Source organism: Trichogramma pretiosum, unplaced genomic scaffold (assembly GCF_000599845.2).
Source record: "Trichogramma pretiosum strain Unisexual culture from Peru unplaced genomic scaffold, Tpre_2.0 scaffold125, whole genome shotgun sequence".
NCBI classification, from domain to species: Eukaryota; Metazoa; Arthropoda; class Insecta; order Hymenoptera; family Trichogrammatidae; genus Trichogramma; species Trichogramma pretiosum.
Window position 1 is genome coordinate 100069 of NW_019640812.1, and position 23172 is coordinate 123240.

General features: G+C 42.2%; 1 protein-coding gene across 3 annotated transcripts; it reads left to right on the plus strand.

Annotated features, from left to right (window-relative positions):
- Nucleotides 1-420: 420 nt before the first annotated feature.
- Nucleotides 421-22939, plus strand: LOC106655728 (synaptotagmin 1). 3 transcript variants are annotated; one of them, XM_014376260.2, is made up of 10 exons: nucleotides 421-1855; nucleotides 16981-17216; nucleotides 17294-17428; nucleotides 18421-18563; nucleotides 18701-18793; nucleotides 19863-20057; nucleotides 20153-20329; nucleotides 20461-20712; nucleotides 21212-21429; nucleotides 21504-22939. In XM_014376260.2, the coding sequence occupies exons 2-9, from the start codon at nucleotides 16985-16987 to the stop codon at nucleotides 21404-21406; spliced, it is 1422 nt and encodes a 473-aa protein (XP_014231746.1). In that variant the 5' UTR covers nucleotides 421-1855; nucleotides 16981-16984; the 3' UTR covers nucleotides 21407-21429; nucleotides 21504-22939. The 3 variants fall into 3 exon arrangements, with proteins under 3 accessions (XP_014231746.1, XP_014231743.1, XP_014231744.1); XM_014376257.2 differs by having other exon boundaries at nucleotides 422-1855; nucleotides 18695-18793; XM_014376258.2 differs by lacking the exon at nucleotides 421-1855 and adding an exon at nucleotides 16020-16472 and having other exon boundaries at nucleotides 18695-18793.
- The last annotated feature ends 233 nt before the right edge of the window (nucleotides 22940-23172 follow it).

Here is a 23172-nt window from a genome sequence, read left to right on the forward strand (position 1 = left end):
CATATATGCGTCCGTCCGTGCGTCTATCGATTCGCGCATACCTACCTAGTTATACTTATAGATACGTACGGTACCGACTCGTGTGCGCGCGCACTAAAAGCCCTCCACACCAGCAGCAGCAGCAGCAGCGTGAGTTTGAGCTTGCGACAAGGATAGCCGATAGCAGCAAGCCGAAGAGAGGCGAAAGAGTAGGAAAAAGCTCGTCGGCTGACCGTGCCAGCATTGCCAGCAGCAGCGAGCGGCCGCGAGATGGAGCTGCTTCGCGAGAGACAGGCGTAGTAGGGGGTGTGTAGTGGTAGGCGATGCTGCTCTTACTCTTGGGTGTACGAATGTGTGCCGCGCATGTACCCGTGTATACGTGCGATCTGTATAGATTGGCTCGGCAGCAGCAGCAGCAGCATCGAGGCAGGCGGGCAGGCGCAGCAGCAGAGCGCACGAGCGTGCCGCGGATAGATTTTCGTACCCCCTTTTCCCTACACACCAACACAGAGACACAGGGGCTCTATGTGCGCATGTATGTAGCCTCCATCGTCGTCGCTGTACACGCGAACGCCAAGTAATTCGCGCACACATACGTAGCCGTTGCGGACACAGGCATAGGTTTGCTCGACGTACATATAATGCGTCTCTCGTAACCGAAGGATCTTCTTCTGTAGCCGCTCCATACTCGTCGTCGTCAGTCCGACGTAACTCTGTATGCGTGCAGTTTGTGTCCATATCGTTATCTATAGTGTCCGCGTACGACTGTAGTGTGCACATACAGTGGAGCAGTGCGTACAGTGTCGATCGCCGTCGTCGTCGTCGTCGTGGTGTGTATATGTGTGTGCGCGCGCGCGCCAGCCCCAAAGCGACTGCCAATACTGCTCCGCCGAGCAGTTCTGCATCTAATACCCCCTGTAGTACTATGTTATAGCTCGGCTTGGGGATAGAAAAAAAGAAACGGCAGGAGAGAGAAAAGGGAGCCAAAAGAAAAAAGAAGGTGAGAGAGACGGAGAGCTTCCCACATCCCGAAGCTCGGGGAATTCGTGTGTCGAGATTGGAATAATGCGCCACGACTGCTGAGCGTGTGTCAGCCAGTCAGCGTTGTATACCGTTGAAGAAAGTCGCAGTCGGGGGGTCGTCGCAGCAGCAGCAACTTTCAACGGCTCGCAACAAGAAGAAGAAGTAGAGGAGGAGAGCCAGCTTTTAGCCAGCAGTACTCGCAAGCTGAAAGGGTGTCGGTGTGTGCAGTAGTCGCACACGCGCCCCTGTATTCGAGTGTGTGTGCCCGTGTGTCCGTGCGTGTTGTTTGTGCGTACATGTGCCTCTACCGTCGTCGTCGTGCAAGCTCTCGTTCTCCCTCGTAAGGAGCACACGCTTCGTGCGTGCGAAATAATCATTCTTAACTCGTAACGACCGACACGCTGTACGTCCGTGTTCGCGTACATGCACACGTCGTCCATGAAGCTCAGGCGTGCCTCTTCTCCGTGCCTGAGTTGAGCTGAAACTCGTCTGTGCTCGTGTGCGTGCGTGCGACGGGCTTGTATGCATCCGCAAGCTCGCGGAGGCTTGCAATCGAGCTCCACGGAGAGTGTCGCGTCTCTCTCGAGGGCTCGTCTCCGAGCAGCTCTCGAAGGCTTTTTTCATCAATTTTACATCGACATCGTTGGGTCTCATTCTGGTGAAGTGTAAAAGTTTGTGTTCTTGTGTCTGCCTGGTGTGTCAAGCTGGTGGCTAGCTGCACCAGCAGTAGGCAGTAGCAGAAGCGGCGGCAGCAGCAGCAGCCAACAACACACCCACAAGTTCGACGTGATATAATATCAACGTCGAGCTTGCACAACGATACAACGTCGACGACGAGCAATCGCCAATAATCGTGAGTATTCGTGTATTGACTCGCGATTGCATATTGTGTATTAGCGAATCGCCCCGCAAGCTTCGCCAGCAGCGGGTGTGTATACGTGCATGTGACGAGCGCGCGCGCTTCTGTGTGTGCGAGCGCCTGTGTGTACGTACGTACGTGTGTGTCTGAGTGCAGCTGCTGATGCACGCCACGATATATGTATAGAACGTACGTATTACGTATGTATTGCAAGACTATACGAGTGCACGATTGTGTGAGCGAGTGAATGTGTCGAGCGCGCGCGCCTGTGCGAGTGTGTGTCAGAATGTCTGTGTGTCTGTGGGTGAGCGAGTGTGTGCTTAACGATCCGACCGAGACTCGGTTAAAGTGCGAGGAGGGATGAGCATTATGCAGTCTGATTTTTCGGAGACTCGTATCACTCTCTTTCCCGCTTGCACCGACTCGTCTCTCAAAGCTCCCAACATTCTGGCTCAATACGATGGCTACCATGATCGCGTTAAAGTGCCGCAGCAAAATCAGTAGTACGAGTCAAGCGTCTCGTCGCGTCAACTTTTTTTCGTTTTTCGACGCTTGCCATTTGCAGTGGGAAAGACAAGAGTCATCAACACGATCGATTCTCATGATTTTTGCCTCTTCTGCGATCGTGACAACGATGACGATACACATTGCTATGTCGTACGGGGGGGGACCGAGATACAACTTGCCAACGCCATGAATGTGTGTTATAACGTGACACCGTCGAGCAAGGCGCGTGACCTCGAAAAAGCGTATGTGTGTGAGTACGAGTATACAGAAGTGAAGCGAGAGAAAGAAAGAGAGAGAGAGTCAAGCTTCGCGACTGCTTTTACATATATGTGCTGTCGTCTCACTCGCTCACCGTTCATCGATTTTATCGAGGATTTCGCGTTTATATATTATATAAAAATGAAAAGCTAAATCCCTGCCTGTATAATACATCCAGTACGTTGCGAGCAATAAACTTGTGTGTATACGTAGCGCACACGCGTTTCCCTCCATTTCTATCCGCCTATCTATATCTTTCTGTCTCTCTCTCTTTGGCGAGATATGAGAATTTCTTCTGCCTTCGAGCGGTGCACTCACGTCGCGAGTGCAAGCCCGCGACACATTGGCACTTCTTTTGCACTGCTCGCAAGCTTACTTCCTAATCAATGCGCCTGCAGAAAGGCAGAGTGGAGAGATTTCTTTCTTTATTTCTTATTTCGGTATTTTTTTCTGTGTGTGAGTGCGACTGCGTATTATTGGGCGTTACGTCTACGTACCTAACTTACGAGTTCATACACACACACTCACCCATGTACACAGACAGTTTCTCGAGGTGGTCATCGATCGATTGCGATTTTCGTCGGCTTATTCGTAGGACTCTCTTTTTTCTAATAGCTGAGGCTAGCGTGAAAGATCCTTTTACTTTCTGTTCTCATAAAAAATTGCACGTCAGTTTGTCTGTGTGTACAAAAAGAAAAAAAAAGAAAAACGAATAGGTTTTAAGAGTCTCGCGTGGAAAAACTAATTTTGATTATATTATATGTATACAGCTGTCGGCTCGATATGCAAAAAAAGAGAGAGAAACTTCATTGCATTATTATACTGCATATAACGAATAGTAATAAAGTAAAAGCCGAGAGCTGGCTAGAAGCGCGAAGCGTGCAGCATAGCGATAGAAACTTCTTTGACTTTGAGGTCAAGAGGCCTTGAGGGAGACAGATAGAGAGAGAAAGAGAAAGAAAGGCAAGGAGAGAGAGAGAAAGAACGTCAACATCGAAGCAAGACTGTGTACATGTATTTTCGCTAATGCATGTATTAGTCGTACATCGAGGGTTTATTCGGTGCGTTGTAAACATATTTTTGCAGCCGGTCTCGAGTGGCAGAGGTGTGCGCGCGATCACGAATACGCGAGCAATATGGCTGTGCAAGAGTATCGAATGTAACGTTGAGATTTTCAATGAACGTAAATGAAGTTGTTGCCGCGAGTTGAGCGAGCGAGATCTGGTGGCGCCGACCAAGAGCATGCGAAGCTCCGCCAAGTGCATTCCAGTGCAATCATTTCGAAATCGCACGCCCCGCGTAAACGTTTTGTCAGATTTCGTTGTAATAAATTTTTGGAAAATAATTGCATCTCGCTTTGATGTGCGTACGTTTCAAATGCGCGCGGCCGGCCTCTATTAACTTTTGAGTGCTGCACTTCTATTAAAAACTCGACGGTGCAAGTGGTACGTTTTTTGGATGGTTAATCACCTTTTCTCGAGTTTTCCCAAGTTGAGTGTCGCAGTCAAAGTAGGAAAAAAAATATAACTACTTCGCTTTTCAAAGCGTAGATCAAGATACGCGAACGTCGGGAAAATATTACTTTTCATTCGCCGCTCGAAACGTAAATTAAATACTCAAATGTTCTTTTTATTATCACTTAATAAGAAGAAAACTATTTTATGAATGCAATTATTCTAGATACATCGTTTTCCAAAGTTCAAGTCTTTGCTATTTCTCCAAGATAAAAGAGTCTTCTTGCTTATCTTCAAATGAAAGTATTAAATCGTTGGAACTCTTAAGCTGCACAATTAAAAATAAAGTCACGAATTTAATCAAAACATCTTCGCTATCTAATTTTCAATAAATTTTCAAATTAATATAGCTGCAGCTAGGAGCACATTTACACACATATTATAGGCATAGGCTTTTCTCTCGGTAACCGCATGCGTGCAAATTTGCTTTTGACAGCTCATCGTATCGCCCACGAGATTCCTCTTGGATTTAACCGGTCAGTAGTGCGCAGGTCAATGTACACACACGAGTGGAGCAGCCTATACAGGATGTGCTCAAGAGACTTCTCTTAATTGATGTCTATATAGATATTCGTAAGTACGTGCGTAAACAGTCAAATTATTCGATAACAATTGGCTTGAACTTTACGTTATGCGAATGTACGTTAACATGTTATAGTGTGTGAATTAATAGTAATTTCATCATCAAACGCTAAGGGAGGCACGACGTCGAGATATGTACCTCTCTCAGCGTATAAGATAATAACGGTAAAATCCCGTTTAAATGGAATATCGCGCGTAACTCAGAGTTCATACGGATATTGTGGCTTTAATTAACCGATATTCGCTTTTAGACGCGATAACTAAAAATTAATCCGATTATCATCAGATTTTTTTTTTTCATCTGAAACATTTCCCGATGTATGGACGAAAATCAACAGTATCCCAGGATACAAGTGCACGATGCATTTCAAACTAAATTATGAATCGGCTAATTTTCGCGAAATAACGCCCAGCAAGCAGCTAGCTCGAGCTAATAATATAGTAACAAGTTCAGGGAATTGTGTCAGTCATGCACCGACGTTTATAAAAACAACCTGGTTCTTTTTTGCTCGCGTATATCGCTGTACTTTTCTGATCTGGCATCGAGAAAAAACGTTAAATATGACGTGAGGTCTGGATGCTGCAAAAAAAGTTTATATCTCGCTTAGCAAAGTGTCCAGGCGAGTTAAATTTTTAATTCCCTCATATTTGTAAGCAGAGAGTGTGCTAGTGCCGTGCAACATATATGGCATCTCACGCTGGCACAAAACTTGGTTCAATGTATCGGACCGATAGATATAGCTTTGGATCGTCTATATATGCGTGCCTACCGTCTAAATATCGATTTTTATAGAATCAGCCCTGGGTAGGCAAGTTTCGATGCTAGTTATAATCGGCCACAGAGACGTGAGTCACAAATTGCCTGAGTTGAATTTCGATGATTTTCAAGACGTGCACTCGTACTTTAGTAAAACTGCGGTTAATTAATCACACGTGTCTCGGAAAAAAGCTCTCGAGTTCAGAGGCAAATCGAATCGTCGAGGTGAAAAGAATAAGCCGAAGCGCCGATGCCAGAGAAATATTCAAGTTCAGGGCGCGAGAGGTATACGTATGTATAACTTCACCGCAAGCTCGCGAGCACACACACACACACACACACACAGGTAGATATACATACATTTGTGCGAGGGTAATCGTATTAAGACCTTACATAGACCTTTGCCAGCACAAAAGTGTATATACAGCGAGCGATAGCGTATGCAGGTATTATATATGTATTGATACTGCAACCTTCGATACGAGTGTACATCTCTCGCAGGTACATATCGCACGTTTATTTTCCTTTACGCGGGGAGCAGTCGCGAAAGCTCGTCGCGTCCTCCCTTTCGCATCAATAAGTCGCAAAGATAAACGACAGCGAGAGCAAAGTTAAATTCAACTGGTTGGTATACATGCATTTGAAAGGGAAGAGTTTTGTGGTGAGATGCGACGCGATACAAATCGAGGAAGAGACAGAGAGTTACGGCGATCGATAATTTTTCGCCCGATGTATCGTGTGCTCGGAGGTGGCTGCGAGTCGCATCGACCGAGTATTATCTGCAGCTCGATAGCGACGACCGAGAGTAAAAAGCTCGGCTACTACGCTACTATCCACGACATATAAATGTGCATTTTTCATGTCGCACGCGAGCGCACGACTCTGTAATATTGGCCCGCGTGCGTAAGCGCTAGTTTATAACCCGCTGAAGTCGCGCGCTGAATTTACAATGATTCATCGTGCTCCGTTGCCTACACCGCAGAGGTACACGCACGCATCCGACGAGCTTAAAGTCTCTATATCCAGGCGGAAAGAGATAATTCAAAATGCGTAGGTACTTTCGTGTACGCACGAGACTGCTGCGGTCCGTGAAATAAGCGTAAGGTGACGCGTATACGCACCACGGGTATCGCGTTTCGAACAAATCGAGTTAAAATGTCGAGCGTCAGGAACGGGGCGAACGATCCACGACGTACGCCAAGCTCCTACGTACAACGAAATTTAATCGAATTGATTCATCGATAATTTCGTTGTCATCGCGCGCGCATTCGACGTAATTCTCTCCCAAAGTTTTTCGCCCTTCTCTGATACGCGTGCGCAAATATGCTTCACACGCTCTGCCGGTGACAAAATGGAAATTAAATTTCGCCGTGCGTACGTCTATAAACGTAAAAGTCTCGTTGTATATAGACTCGGAGAGCTATGCAATAAACCGCAAGCTCGGCACGTGCATTCAAGATCAGAGCTTTATCCCTCTCTCTCTACCTTACCCTAGCTTTCCCGGTCTCGAGCGCACAAGAGAGAGACAGATTAATCTCGTTGAAACGCGTATATAACCAGCCGAGAGATTTAACCACGCACACGTCGACTTGGGAGTGAGTAGACGTCTGAGAGGATGATTTTATAGAAGATAACATATGTATAATGTAGTGGTCAGCTAATATATTGCAGGCGCGTATCTCGTCGCGTTGACGCAGTTGCAGCTGATGTAAAGAAGTCTGTAATATAACTTTTCTTATACATTGCAGTTATTTTCAACGAATGTTAATATGCGCATCTACGAACAAGCGACTGCATCATTTTCTGTACTCGGTGAATGTCATTACACCTAATCCTATTATATGCAAATTAAAGTCAACTTTAAGGAGTTTTGGTAATTTTGGGCTTTCACAGCTGTTATTATGAATCGAGTGGCTATTTCATAGTTGGTCAAAAGCAAACTTCATAAACTTTCGATACATGCGAGGACGCACGTATATAAAACACGATATGACCTCCATGGGGTTTCTCCGTGTGCGGGTAAAAAGTTACACGCGCGATTCCTCCCACGAGCAATGGATGACTGCCCGGGAGATACACGATACACAGGCGCACGCAAGTTTTCCACTACGATGAGTTTATCCGAAAGCCGTAGATAAAATAATACACATTTCTCGGGCTCGAACTTGAAGAAAATCATCTACGACAGCTGTTGTATTGCGCCCATTGTTGTTTCTCCATTTATATATAGCAGCTGGAGACAAGAGAAACTTTGTTGTTCGTTCCATCTCGAATTTCCTTAATATAGCTGATTCGAGATTACATTCGATACTGCGGAAAAAGAATAAAAGTGTATTGCGAAACGTCACGTAGAAAATACATCTATCGCTGCTTGTGTGTTGACGAACTTTACCCTCAGGAGCTAGTTGTTCGATAAATATCGTACTATTGAATGGGAAGGAACGACTACCCGATAAACATTTTTATGTGCATGAATTCCACTCGACTTGTTTCATCAAAATTTCAACTCGCGAATTTAACTTTGAGCGAGATTAATTCAACATTTTTGGTGAAAAAATTTCAATTTTCTGCTTACCTACAAACAAAAAGTAAAAAAGTCACCATGGTATAAGAACTTTTATTCCAACTACGAATGTGCTAATTACAAGCTTTTTCGAGAATGTAAAAATTTAAAATGAGAAACATTTTGGTTCGTGATATTTAATAAAAGAGCAGCTGACAAAAATAATGTGTTGGCGTTTACTTGACGATTTACGGGAAAAAATCATTGACACGCGCAGGCCTAATGCTGCTATTTTACAAGATGTTTGTAATGACGTCGAACGATACGTGAAGCATAAACTTACTCGCTACGAAAATGAAAAATGACTAGCGCCACTCAATGTCCGCGTGGAACGATCTCGTCGATCTCCCGTTTGTCCCACGCAGCTGACACGTTGGGCACGCGCGTTAATTTACAAGTGCGTGAGTGCGCCGATGCGTGCTCGTACTGCTGGTAGTACAATATGACTCAAGCTCCGCAAGATTACCCCCGTGCATCTCGTCGCGCTGACGTCAAAGCGAGCGGCAGAGAGAGAGAAAAAGGACAACGTAGCCGACGACGTCTACGGTGACTTTAATCCTGCTTGTGAAAAATATATAAAAACAACGATGGAGCTCTGTATCGTCGCAATTTCGTAAAATGACGCAATACGCCACCGAATCGCTCCGATGTCAGTACAGCGCTCGCGGACATATTAATTGACGGATGATTCATCGGGTTCATCGGTATGGAAGTACGATAACGCAAATGCTCTTTTCTCCGTACATTGCAGCGAGGGATAAATTCGTAATGCGACACTCTTTAAGGCATGTAGTATACGTACCCGTGCTTTTTATGCTTGGGTCAGAAAATATTCATTGTTTCATTTTCTAATAGCTGCACACAAATCTACTCGGATGAATAATAAATATACAAGAGACAGCGACGCCGTCGACGATGTTGCAAGTGAATCGCGCTCTTGCGACTTTATTTTTTTTTTTACTGGCTGTATTATACGCTTGGCGAACGCGAGAAATATACAAAATATAATGCCGCTGTGTTTTTTTTCTTGCTCGAATTAGAGAAAGAAAGAAAGAGCACGAAGCGAAAATGGAAATTCAATTATAGCTGCTCTCGAGACTGGCGCGCTCGAGTGCCTTTTCTCCTTTTTTCTATAGGTATAACATGCACGACGTGACACAAGCTGTGCGGAGCACCGCGTGGTAGGTAGGCGTTTCTCCCGTTGCGATTTTCATTCAGCTTTCAGGACGAGAGAAAATTACGTACAATAAGTATCGTGTACATTTCCACGCGCTCGCTTAAAGGAAAAGCTCCCCGCCCTCCCTGCTATTTCCTTGGACATAGCTCAAAAGCTTCTATATATGGGTCAAAATAATACTTTTTTACAAAACCGTGCGCACGTATGTCACCAATTTTAACGCGCTCTTGGTATGTTATAATACATGGAAAAAAAGTGCCAAAACCAAAATTTTAGACCCCCTTCCCCCCTCCTACCCCCCACTTCCGGTATAAACGTCTATTTTCTATTTATATTTATTCTGAAGCCCTGAAGTAATTGAAAAATCTGAAAAATTATAACAATCCAAACAACCTTGAATTATGCCAGATTTGTGGAGTGCTTCAAGCCTTCAGATAAAATAATTAATAATTCTGAAAATCGAGATACGGTGATATGAGCCGATATTGAACTCGGAAATTTTTCCAGTTTTTTGTCGCATTGAAAAACATTACCTCAATTTTTTTCTGATTTTTTCAGACTACCTAACACACCTTTTGAAGCCAAAAAATAGTTTTATGCAATAGTATGACGAAAAATGTCTTTTATGCAATAGTATGACGAAAAATGTCTTTTTTTGCACATTTTTTAGTGCGCAAAAAGCGTTTTTGGACACTTGTGTGCGGTAAAATGCCGCACAGTGTGCGGAAAAAACACCCACTCGTGCCGGCATAGCCGGCACTCGTTTCTTTTTCCGCACACTCGTGCCCAAAAACGCCTTTTGGGCACTTGTTACATAAATAACTATTTTCGCACATTTTTTAGTGCGCAAAAGCGTTTTTGGGCACGAGTATGCGGTAAAATGCCTCATTTCGACACTGGTGTGCGGTAAAATGCCTTATTTTGGACACTGGTGTGCGGTAAAATGACTCATTTAATTGAAAATATTTTTCGCCTACTATTGCATAAAATTTTGTATGTAACACGTGCCCAGCTTTTTGGGCACTTGTTACATAAATAACTATTAATATTCCTTCATAGTCCTTCCTTCCATTGATCATTGTGATGCTCTAGATTGAGCTAAAAGGCTTTAATCGAAAATTTGAAGCAGTCAAAATTCATTAAAATTTGACAAGGAATTCAAAGAAAATATTTTAAAATTTTTTTACTGGAACCATTGGGTTCTTGGAACCTTTTTTGTTAGAAAAAGGATTTTTGGGCTCTAGAAGTTATCGCCTTCAATTAAAAAATCTGAAAAAAATTGAGGTTGTGCATTTTGATAAAATTAACCAGAACATAATTTTTCCAGATTTTTCGAGGCTCCGGATCGTCCTAAAAAATGATTTTCGTCAATAAAAGAGGTTTTTGGCTTGTTTTTTATTGAGAAAGGTCAAAAACAATAAAACCTTTTCTATTTGCTGAATTTGCTGTGGTGGAGAGAATTGATTAAATTATCTTGACAAAAATTTCATTTAACAAAAAATATAAATAGTATTTATTTTATCAATAAACTATAGGCAATGTATGGTACAAATATTTAGTATAAATGTGTGAATAAAGTCGTATATGAGAATATAATGTTAAGTTCAAAACTAGCTTTCACCATCGAGTCATACTCGCGGTCCTCAATCTAAATTCTATAGATTGCCTTCGCCCATTCAACGTTAATCATCCATTTATTCCGAGAGATCGCCTCTCTTATATGCCTTGAACCAGTCATACTCTGCTGCGCGAGTGACGATCCGCGTCGACGCCTCCTAGTGGTGACTAGTTCAAACATGGCTTCTAAAGGTGTGTTAGGTAGTCTGAAAAAATCAGAAAAAAATTGAGGTAATGTTTTTCAATGCGACAAAAAACTGGAAAAATTTCCGAGTTCAATATCGGCTCATATCACTGTATCTCGATTTTCAGAATTATTAATTATTTTATGTGAAGGCCTGAAGCACTCCAAAAATCTGGCAAAATTCAAGGTTGTTTGGATTGTTATAAAGTATTTTTATGAATTTTTCAGATTTTTTAATTACTTCAGGGTTTCAGAATCAATATAACTAGAAAATAGACGTTTATACCAGAAGTGGGGGATAGGAGGGGGGAAGGGGGTCTAAAATTTTGGTTTTGGCACTTTTTTTCCATGTACTATTACATACCAAAAGCGCGTCAAAATCGGTGACATACGTGCGCACGGTTTTATAAAAAAGTATTATTTTGACCCATATATTTCGAGGGAGAGATTCTGGGCAGACTCTCGGGCAAATTCATCGGACTATATCAAGTTTGCCCCTTAAGGCACTCGGTCGATGTGTCCCGTAAGCGCTCGAGCGGTGAAACTCTCCCTTTCTCTCTGTCTCTCTCGCGCTGTATATAAAATATGTGTTCCCAGTGTTTCCGATGAATTAAGGTCAGAGCCCGAAACAAAAAGTTTGATGTATACAGCTCTCTCGTAGACACAAAAGAGTATCTCATATTAAACGCGTAAGTATGAAATTTTTTTCACCCTCGCCTCGATTATATTTTATATATATCGTTAGGCATGGTGTGCTGCTGCTTATACGTTTAACCTTGATCGTAGTAAAACGCTCCGACGTGTGTGTATCGTAAACGCGTACATATAACATGCATATGGAAACTAAATCTATAAATATCAAAAAGGTCGATGCCGCGAGCCATGTGCAGATTGACAAAGCATCCTATAACAACAAGCACTCGATACAATATTCATTTATGTATGGAATCGAAATTCTGCCTCGAAATTTATTCGCAAAAGGGAATGAATTGAGAATCTGTACATTCGTATATTACATTATGATTCTCCATGCGAGTTTTTAATTGAAGACTTAATTGGCTATGGTTACATTATTAGTGCTTGTTTTAAAAAAAATATAGGCAGGATTTCGGGCAAAATTTGTTAACAATTTTTGTTTTTAACATCCGAAGAAAGGGTCAGGAGAAATGAAAAAGAATTCAATTTCGTAAGCTCGTAAAGCTTGCAAAGCTTGCAAAACTGGACAAACAAATAACGCAATGCAAAATCTGCTGCTACATCCTTTCTACGTATAATGTATGTGCCGTTCTCGCTCGTTTCGCAGCATTGAAAAAGCAGCGAGTAAAGAGAAAGAGTTGAGCTCTGCGCGAAGCATGTAACTCTAGCGGAGTGCTGGCTGCAGCTCGGAGCTGAAACGAAAAAAGCTCACGTACTCACAGTGGAGCGTGAAAGAGCTTTCGAACCCGAGCGATCGATTCGTAAAAAAACTCGGGGTTGATTAAACTTAGATTCCTCGACCAAAGGAAAAGAGAGAGATACACATATTTTGTATACGTATTTATCTTTGGGGAGATTCACGTGTATCAAAAAAAAGGATCATGTATCATTTAACTCGAACAAGGGGGAGACCGAATAGCGGAAAATTTGTAATGATACCTATACGCCCTCTCTCAAAAAAAATAATAAATAAATAAATAAATAAATAAATTCTATTCACGCACAGAATAAAGCTTCGAGAGGCTTTATGTCAAAGATGTATTATTACACAAGCAAAATTAATTTTCAGAATTTTAACAAAGCTTGCGCTGGCGCGCGTGTGAATTGCTTAGCAAGCCGGCATTACCTCACCAATAATATTACAAATTTTATTGTATATCTGCGTAAAACACACGTAACTACAAAGAAACACATGCAAAGCTTTGTGTTACGTTCACGCGCGCCATTATTACAATATCAGCCTCGCGTTGAAAGATTGGCTCGGAAACTTGTTTGTCACGTATTATGTACATACGAAGCGCCAAGCCATCCCCGATGCAAGCTCGCTCTTTCTTTTCTGGGTTATTCGGCCCTTGAATGTTTCAAGCTCCATATAGGTATTTCGTCTCTCTCTCCGAACGTGAGCACGCTCGATTGAATCCCGCATATATGTATGTATGATGAATGAAGAGAGGATCGAATCGGTCGAAATCCATGTATTACCCCGAGCCCGTGGTATCGGCAACCTTCGTGCGATTTTCGCATGTACGCGTTTAATGACAGAGAAAGGACGGCCAGAGGATAAACGAACGAAGGGATAAAAGATTAAATTTCGTATTCGCAAGGATTATCTTGCAGAGCGCTTTCCCCCTTTAAAACAGTTAGAAGAGACTCGACATAACTGGTTTCTTTTGGAGCTGTCTTTGTCAAATAATTACTGCGAAACGCAAGCGTAGCAGTCTTATTATAGTACTCGAGCTCTTTTTCTCATTTATATATAGTCAACGTGCGATAACATAGAGCTAGATAGACGCGTACCGACGTACACGCACCAGTAGTGCGCGGAGCAACACATAGCCCCCCGTGCACGGTATATATACGTACGAGCACACGCGAGAGAAATATCGATTCGCTGCGGTTCCAACAACTACTAGTGGCGCCTACTACGCCCGGGAATTTCGCCGGGCTAAGGACGATAACGATATCGCGTACTTTCCACGCACTGGCACGGGCGCGCGACGTGCGTGGACGCCTCTATACGTGTGCGACACTCGTGTGTTTACCGAGCTCCCGCATGTATTCGCGCTGACGAGCTGCTGCAGGAATGGAAGTCGAGATACTATGGGTCGAAAGAAACTCGAGCGCGCGTGGACGCCCACCTAGATAAGATATTATATAAGGAGCAAGACGATTACTTCGAGTGAGAGACAAGCGTGTAGCAGTAGTAGGGTGGGTGGCGATGTGTAAGACAGGAGTACGGCAATCTGTTGAGTTATACGCGTACATATAATATATACGAACGATCAGGGGCTAGAAATTGCAGAACAGAGATGATTGGCTGCTATCTGCGCCCTCGCGCGCCTCTTTATATAACGATTATTATTATATGGCTTGAGAAAACGGAAAGCCCTACTCTAGCCGATAGAGAGACAGAGAGAGAAAAGGCTTCGCTTTCGATGCGATCATCGATGAGAAATTAAAGCTTCGATTATTTTCATTTCCTTTCCGATCCGTGTACCTCGAGTTCCGTCCGATTTTTTCGTGCTGCTCGGGCGCCTCCAAGCTCGATCTAACGAGCTTTCATTAGACTTTTTGTAACGCTAAACCTTTTTCTTACTTTATATAATAATTTGGCCGCAATGGTAGCCCCGTATTCCGCCGATCTCGAAATGCTTTTTACCTAAGTTCTATTTCTCGTTAATAAGTGCATAAAGCGCGCGATGCTCGCCCCGGCGTGCAATATAGCGAAAAGAAAATTACTGCCCCGTAGAGAGAACGAGAGAAAGAGAGAGAGCGAGAAATGTGCTTGCGCGTACGCCTTGTGTATTTTTATGATTCTGCACCTACCGTGCTTATAAAGTGCACTAACACATATACTATAATGATGTGAACGCGTTCAAGATCGATCGCGCGGGCGTGTAATAGTTACTTGGAAGTGTTAACGTTGGGTTTGGATTTTTCCTTTTTCTCTTTACGAGTGAAAAAATTATTCCCCTTATATTTTTTGTAAGAAAGGAGAGCGTCGTAACATCTCATCAACTTCCCTTTCTCGCTCGAGAGTGTTGAATTATTTCTTTATCGCGGGAAGATTCACTTTGATTAATTAGAAAGTGAGAAAAGCGATTTCTTATTCGTCAATTTTTTTTTACACTGCGTGTAAGTTTTTGTATTTTTTTTTACAGGCACACATCGTGCGTTTAAGCACCACACAAAATTATGAAAAAGAAAATTTAACAAAAATCATAATTAGGTAATAATTGTACCTTGAAGTGGTTTTCTTTTATAAATCTATTTCTGCGATGAGTGATATAAAGCCCGTCTAATAAAAACAGATTTTTCATAATTTTACAAAGCCTCTCGACACTTGATCCAATTTACTTCTGCCAAACAATTATTATTTTAATATGACTATCAAATATTACCAACGACTACCATAAAGGCGAATCATACCCGGGCCGAGCATTTGTTTTATTATCATATCGTAATACCCAGGAACACACTTTTGATTCGCTTCGAAATTTTACGATCGCGAAACCATAAAGTTGAATATCATGGCACGTCGTTGTGTATGAGCACGAAAAATCTAAATAAAAATCAAGTGGCAGATTAAATATGAAATTCGTTTTTATATTTCGACGTTTATTCTATACGGCAGTCGCCTGGACATATGAAAATTCAAAATATAATCCAATTATCATCGAAGAAAGCGTCAGCTTTGTCGTTTGATTAAACGACTCCTCCTCTCCTCTCTTGATTAATATCGGGAGAATTGAAACCGAAGACGAGCTCGTTGGCAGTGGTTATTATTGATTCCCGCATCCTCTGGAATCAAGTGCAGGCAATGCTGCTCCGGGTAAACATACACTACTTATTATTACATAAACCCTCTCGACGTCGCGATCGTCGTGGGTCGAAACTCGTGTTCGTTAACGCGCACACATGCATACGCCGTTTACAATGTGCTGTGGCAGGTATTAAAATTAATCGCGCGTTCGAGCAAACAACGCCAGAGTGAGAGAGAGAGAAATCTAATTTATTCTTGTGACCGCGACCATGGGTAAATATCGGTATTGGTTATGCAGCATAAATTAATGGCAATTACCGTATGAAAGAGCAAAAAAATAATCCGACTGCGTCATTTGCTTCGAGAGCCTTTGTTACCCGAGAGATTTCGTATGTAATGCATAGAAGTTGGAAATCTGTGTACCCCGCATTACATATATGTGCAGCCTCTGCGTATTTCTGTCGTACTCGTGCAACTCGTAGCATTGCGGCGTTGTTGGTTTGTACGCGTGCTCAGCGCGTCGGTCAGTATCGCGCCAGTAGTTGACCATTGCGTGCGCGGCGTCTCGTGGTCTTATCGCGCAAAGAAGAGAATTTCTTAGTTATTTCTTACTCCCGAACCAATATTTAGAATGGATATATATTTTAAATATAGAAATGGAACACGATGTCAGTTCTAATTCGTCTGAAGACAAGGTGTGAAAGTGAACAATGTGCTAACGCGTGCCTGTTAATTTGCAAGTATAGAACTGGCAATGCGAATGTTGACGTTTCAATTTGACATTGCACATCTGACGTACACACGCGCAAAAGTTTCTCTCTCTCACTCTTTCTTTTTCTCTACCACAAAGATTGTGCGATGCTGAAAATTGTTTAATGCCTCTTGCGCGGCAAAAATTCATTATTCAACGTAACGATCGAATTACTTCATTGTGGAAAAAGAACGACGTTTTCTTACGTAGAGGCATGATTATTGCAACGAGCTGCTATCACTGTGAGTGTTTAAGTTTTAATCACCGTAGTGATAATTTATACACACAGATATATTCGTCACCGCCTTTTTTACGCGAAAGTTAGCTTCTTTTTTGTTTTTAAAGTTTTAGAATACTACTATCGCCTCGCGCGGAAACATGTACAGCGAGTCCTATATATTTTTTTATCTGAATAGACCGTTATATTCTGTCCATTAGAAATTTTTTTTTGCTCAAGCTCGTACCGGTTTTTCCTTTTTCTTTCTCTCGCATTAAAAAGTAGACGATCGTACTACTTTTTTTGCTCAGTAATAAATACCAAGCACATCGTGAATATTTAAGATTCATCGACTGCGAGTCGAAATATTCTTACCAGTGCGAAAATGACGAAGTATAATAAGAATGTAATTTTTTTCTAATCGAGCGATGTGTGAGTGCAAACAAAAATATTTGATAAATTAAACGAAATCAATTTCCCATGTAAAAACTCTTGGAAATTTTAATGATTGTCCTTTGTTTTTTAATGCACAGAAAAATGCCTTCGCTCGTGAAGAGGCAAGCGCCAGTGCCGGCGGCGCCTGCGGCAGCAGTCGAGACACAGCCAGGCCTGGTGGCGAACAGTCAAAACTGGACGACGTTGAGACCCGCGACGAATGTCGAAGCACCGGGAGCAGAAGTGGCCGCGGCCGGTGCAGCACCAGTAGCACCTGCGGCAGGTGTCGGCGTCGCGGCTGGCACGGGGGCCGTAGCCGAGGAAGGCGTACCAGGTAGGCACCTCTATTCTTCGATCGATACACTCGTCTTGAAAACCTCTTGATCGATAAAATATTCTGATTTTTTGCAGCTGGACTCACAACAGAATCGGACGGCCTCATCGGTACCACGGTGAAATCCGTCGAGGAGAAGATAGAGAAGGGCGTGGAAAAGCTCGCAGCCGAAGCGGGCATGCCCACGTGGGCTTTAATAACCCTTTTAATAGGTACAACAATACATGCCTAGCGTACGAATACGTGTTAATTTGCGTCCGCGAAATCGAAAGATTTGCATTAACGCGATAACAGTGACGGTTCGGCCGGCCGATATTATGTTTTGTTGTGGTAAGCGCAGTTTTGATTGTTGCCAGTTATGCGTCGCGTAATACGTTTTCTAGATTAAATTTTTCGAATAAATTAGCCCGACGTCAGTGCACTAAATCGCGCTGGGGAACGCTTTTAGCGCAAAAGTAATGAGAAAAATATAAACAATTTGAAATTTTCTTGTATTCATCCCACTGAATCGTTGAAGAAAAGTGTAATGAAGATTGGACGATTTTTTCCACGCGATGACGTTGTATCTTTAATTTTGCAAGTGACGCGAGAAAAAAAGCTAGACGAAGATGCGACTCGGAGTGTAACGTCGCCTCTTTACGCTTGGCTGAAATGTCGTCACTCGGTGACAAAGAAATTGAGCATCTGTAATGAAGGTGTGCTTTTTGCTCCGTCGAGGCGATGCAGTTTTTTGTCATCGACGCATCTCACCTTGCTATCTCTTTTCAGCCGCTCTGAGAGAATATAGCGCTTCGACGATCAATTTTTTAATTGTACATTAGAAAATATGAGCTCTTGCACCATTAATTAGTTTAATTACAGGATAAACATGCCAGATTCATAGTCAAGTTTAAACTATGTTTGTAATTTCGCGTGATAGATACTAATCAAGATTCTTCTTAATTATTCAAGCAATAATTTCTACTATTGATGATTAAGATTGAGATATGAATTGATACATTTAAATGTCAGCGAAAAACAACAACGTCAAGATGCTACAATGAACACGTTGATGCTAAGCGATCTCAATGAAAATCGCTGCACCGTGTCTGAATACTGGCATGTTTATTCATTAAAGAAAATTGTAAAACCAGCACCAGCAGCAATCGCCATTATCCTTTGCTTCTTTTTTCTTTTTGCTCTCAATCTCGCTCGCTCCACCCAGTGGGTATCCTCATACTCGGTCTGACCGCCTTCTGCATAAGAAGATGCTTCCGCAAGCGGCGCTCCAAGGACGGCAAAAAGGGCCTGAAGGGCGCCGTCGATCTCAAGTCTGTCCAGCTGCTGGGCAGCACGTACAAAGACAAGGTAAGGCACCTGCGTTCACGCGCGAGGTGAAGTCTCTTTATGCATCTCTCTACGCTATCACGCTTGTTAGTCGCAAAAAAGTAGGCGCAATGCTCATCCGTACGATGGAAATTTCGCTTCCAAACGCACAGGTGCAGCCCGACATGGAGGAGCTCACGGACAACGCCGAGGAGCCCGAGGAGGCCGAGAGCAAACAGAGCGAAGTCAAGCTCGGCAGGCTCCAGTACAAGGTGACCATTTTTTCGACACTATGTCTTTTTTTTTTTCTTATCCAAATACATCACTGGTTGACCGTGTTTCGATCTTGTAAAAATGAAACCAAATAATGGATGAATATTTTTTGTTCGGTAATAGTTGACGATCGGGTAAACTTCGAGTTTAATTGTAAAATAATCAGGTAGTGCTCCTTTTTTAATCTACCGACCGCTTCGATGATTTATCTCGGCTAGGCACATTGCAATTACAATGACAAACTCACCCTTGAGTCGCGGCAAGAGTCAATGATTACTTAAAACAAATGTACGAACGAAGGAATTGTACCAATGTTTGCACTCAGCGAGTAAGCAACTGTGCGCGCGGTTAAAAGCGAACGAGGAACAAAATAAAAATTCTGACGACGACGCCGTACGGCTAAAGTCTCAGCCGAGTGAATGTTTATTGATCGCGGCCGCTCTCTCGCCCCGTTGCAACGTGTACACACGTATACACACGTGTGAACGTATATACGTACATACGGTCGCCTCTCTTCTCTCGTGTTTTCATGCTCGCGCGCGTTTTAAAGACGGAGCACGCGCGCTTATAAATCGCTATATTGGTAAGATAAATTGGAGGAAAAAGTTGCGCGCATTTGTGAGCGAGTGTCTATTAGGCGCGATGCAAATAGTACGAGAAGAAGAAGAAAAAACGAACGGGACAGAGCGCCAAGTGCAGTAGGCTGAGCAATGAAACGATTGATCGGAAGGCACAGAGCAGCGTTATATGTACGCGAGCGAATAAATGGAGTGGAAGAAAGGTCTAGGCTGATTAGATAGTGTCAACATACATACACAGTTTATTCGTGTTGCCCGAGAAGCCCCACTTTCGATACACACGATGCACACCTACGCATATACCTAGACGCGTACTTTTTTCTCTGCTCTTGGCTGCTCCATATAAATTTTCGCGTTTATCGCGTACGCATAAATAATCATTGCGCGTGAAATTGATTGTAATGGGCTGTTTATTTTACGCCGACCCCTCAAAACTCGTTAATAAGCTATTGTTTGCCATTTCTCATGGACATATATTGGCCGTCTTTAGATGGAGTACGACTTCAACTCAAACAGTCTGCAAGTGACGGTGATCAAGGCTGAAGAACTGCCAGCCCTCGACATGGGTGGCACGTCCGATCCCTACGTCAAAGTCTATCTGCTGCCCGACAAGAAGAAGAAGTTCGAGACTAAGGTGCACAGAAAGACGCTCAATCCCGAGTTCAACGAGACGTTCACGTTCAAGGTACGATCACGATCGTAAATGCAGCTTAAAAGATGGCGTTCGGATTGGTTTTGAGAATTACAAATCCTTCTGCTCTTTTTTCTCTCTTACTCTAGGGTGTGCCGTACGCCGACGCCATGAACAAGACTCTGGTGTTCGCCATTTTCGATTTCGATCGATTTTCGAAGCATGACCAAATCGGTGAGGTCAAAGTGCCGCTCTGCCAGGTGGATCTGGCTCAGACAATCGAGGAGTGGAGAGAGCTTCAGAGTGTCGAGGGTGAAGGTGGTCAAGTAAGTTGCACCCCACGACTCGAGACAGTCTTTCGTATCCCCATTACTTTCTTTGATTTCAATCGTGATCGCAAACATAAAATGTTGTGCACTCGACAATATTAAATGAATTGTTATTGTGAATTTTTAAGGATAACAAGCTAGGTGACATTTGCTTCTCTCTGCGATACGTTCCAACGGCCGGTAAGCTGACCGTCGTTATTCTGGAAGCCAAGAATCTGAAGAAAATGGACGTGGGCGGTCTGTCCGATCCTTACGTCAAGATCGCCCTCATGCAAAACGGCAAACGTCTCAAGAAAAAGAAGACCTCGATCAAGAAGTGTACTCTCAATCCTTATTACAACGAATCCTTTACCTTCGAAGTACCTTTCGAACAAATACAAGTAAGTTAACACTTTGCAGTGTTCGCAGTGTACATTTCGATGGTAAAATCTGCCATCTAAATCGTTTTGGAGTGGTTTTCGGCTGCATGAGCTATAACCAATTTTTCTGATATGCAAAGCCATTCCAAGGGTTCAGATAGTAGATCTCTTTTATGTGTTGAAATCCCCCCTCCTTTCCCCTCTCCGTAAAATCAAAAACGAGGTAGAGGGAAAAAACATACAGAAAACAGGATGAATCTCTACAACAACAGGGACACGTGCTTGTACTATATGTGTGGGTTACCTTACCAAAAAACCCAATACAGGAAACGATGCATTATACCGACCATGGTGCATTACACAATTTATTCTTCGCAAACAATGACATTTATCCATGAGTGTTGTAAATCTGTTGTTTGGTAGAATTAAGTGGCACGCAATCATATGAAAATTACTAATCCATGACCCTCTTAATCCGGGGGATCTTGTCTTTTCTTTTTGTTTGTCTCTCTCATTGCAGAAAGTGAACCTGATGGTGACCGTGGTGGATTACGATCGTATCGGTACGTCCGAGCCGATCGGCAAGGTCCTGCTGGGCTACAACGCCAGCGGCACGGAACTGAGACACTGGTCGGACATGCTGGCGTCGCCGAGACGTCCCATCGCCCAATGGCACACGCTCAAAGATCCCGAGGACGGCGACAAAAAGGACTAAGTTGATGACGCTCCTCGTAATGAGTAAGGCCTAATATTCCTTATTTGAAAGAAATTTCGTTGCCAATTGGACTTAGTTTTTTTATTTTTGCTCGCAGGAAGTAAATTTAAAACTAAAGCATGGAGTTCCAGAACAATTTAAAATGAATACTACAAGTACTTGATAGGCGTAAATTATTTGTGGCGTGTTTCAAACGTAAATTTTAAGAAGCATAACGAGCGAAGATCCGAATCATCATCATGAAAAAAATCAGCGACAAAATTTTAAGATCTCTAGGACTTGCATGAGAAGTGTAGTAACTTGTATATAAACGATACTATATATCAGCTATACTTTTTTGTCTCTATATCTATGAGCGATTATTGAGTTGTAATGCATAAATTAAGATTATATAAGTGGAAGTATTGAAAAAAAATCGAAGACTTTAACAAGCAAAACGCATTGATAGCCAAGCTCAATCAGTTTTTATTTCAATCGAATTATATCAATTCAAAAGCTCATTGGATTCGATTATTATGAAAAAATTGTTTAAACTCAATCGTTGGGTAGATTTTTAACTTTTCATTTATTTTTAATCGTTGATCGTCTTCTTAATTAATAAAAAATAATAATTAATTATAAATAAATAAATAAATAATAATAATAATGAAGCGAAGGACCAATGCTTTTGTCTGCGCTGTCTTCGTTGCCACATCATTGATACGATACACAAACTATAGTGTAAAAATGATATTATTAACGTCAAGATGAGGGATATATAGAAACAAAAACAACGGAAAAGAAAAAACAAACTTGCTCTACGTATAATTGAAACTCACTCGCTCGGAGCGTTTGCGTCTTAAAGGCGGTATCGTCGACAATATAATAATGTTATTATGTATCTGCTTCTCGTGTATAATACAAATATACATACAACAGGCAGATAAATGAAGAAAAAAAAATTGATGAAATAAAATAATAAGTGCAAAAAATAACACAGAGAAATCCCGCCGTTTCAAAGCTGTGACGCGCGCATTGCGATTCATCAAGCTATATTATTATATACATATATTAAGCGTATAAATTATAGATTGCGCCTTTTTGCTAATATCATATCATTATAAGTTTTCGATTTGATCCGATAAAAAAATTAATTAAGATAAAATTATAACTAACTAAAAATCACGCAAAGAGATGCCCTCAAATAGTAGAGGAGCATAATGGTTAAATAAAACGAATGCGCAGCAAAAATATCACTGCTTTAATAATATTTGAAAATAAATAGCGAAGAAAATTCCGTTTCCACGTATTGTTGAGAAAAAAATAAAAAATGAAATATTGTACGCTGTACTGGCCTAGATACTACTACTATATTATTATGATTATTATAAACGGACGCTCGCTTCGGATCGAATTATCTATTGGCTACGGGGGTGAAAATGAAACGGGATTGAAAGAGAGGACGATCGGATGAGAAAATTTTATCGAGTTTCGACGTCACCGCTACCGTCGCCGCTCTGGCACGAACCATAAGTATTAAAAAAAAAAAAAGAAGCACTATAAGTATATCGATAGGCATATTGCATTAATGAATAACTGAAAAAAGCAGCGTTCGGCAATCGATCGGCCTGTTTTGTGTACATTTCGCGCGCACGAGAGAGCTTTTTTCGGCCCAAACCTCCCATCCCGTATGCGTGTGTGATATAATACACGCGTAATCGAGTCTTCTAGTCGAGCTAAATTAAATAGATATGTAAAAATTGGGATTACAAAAACAACGGAATTTG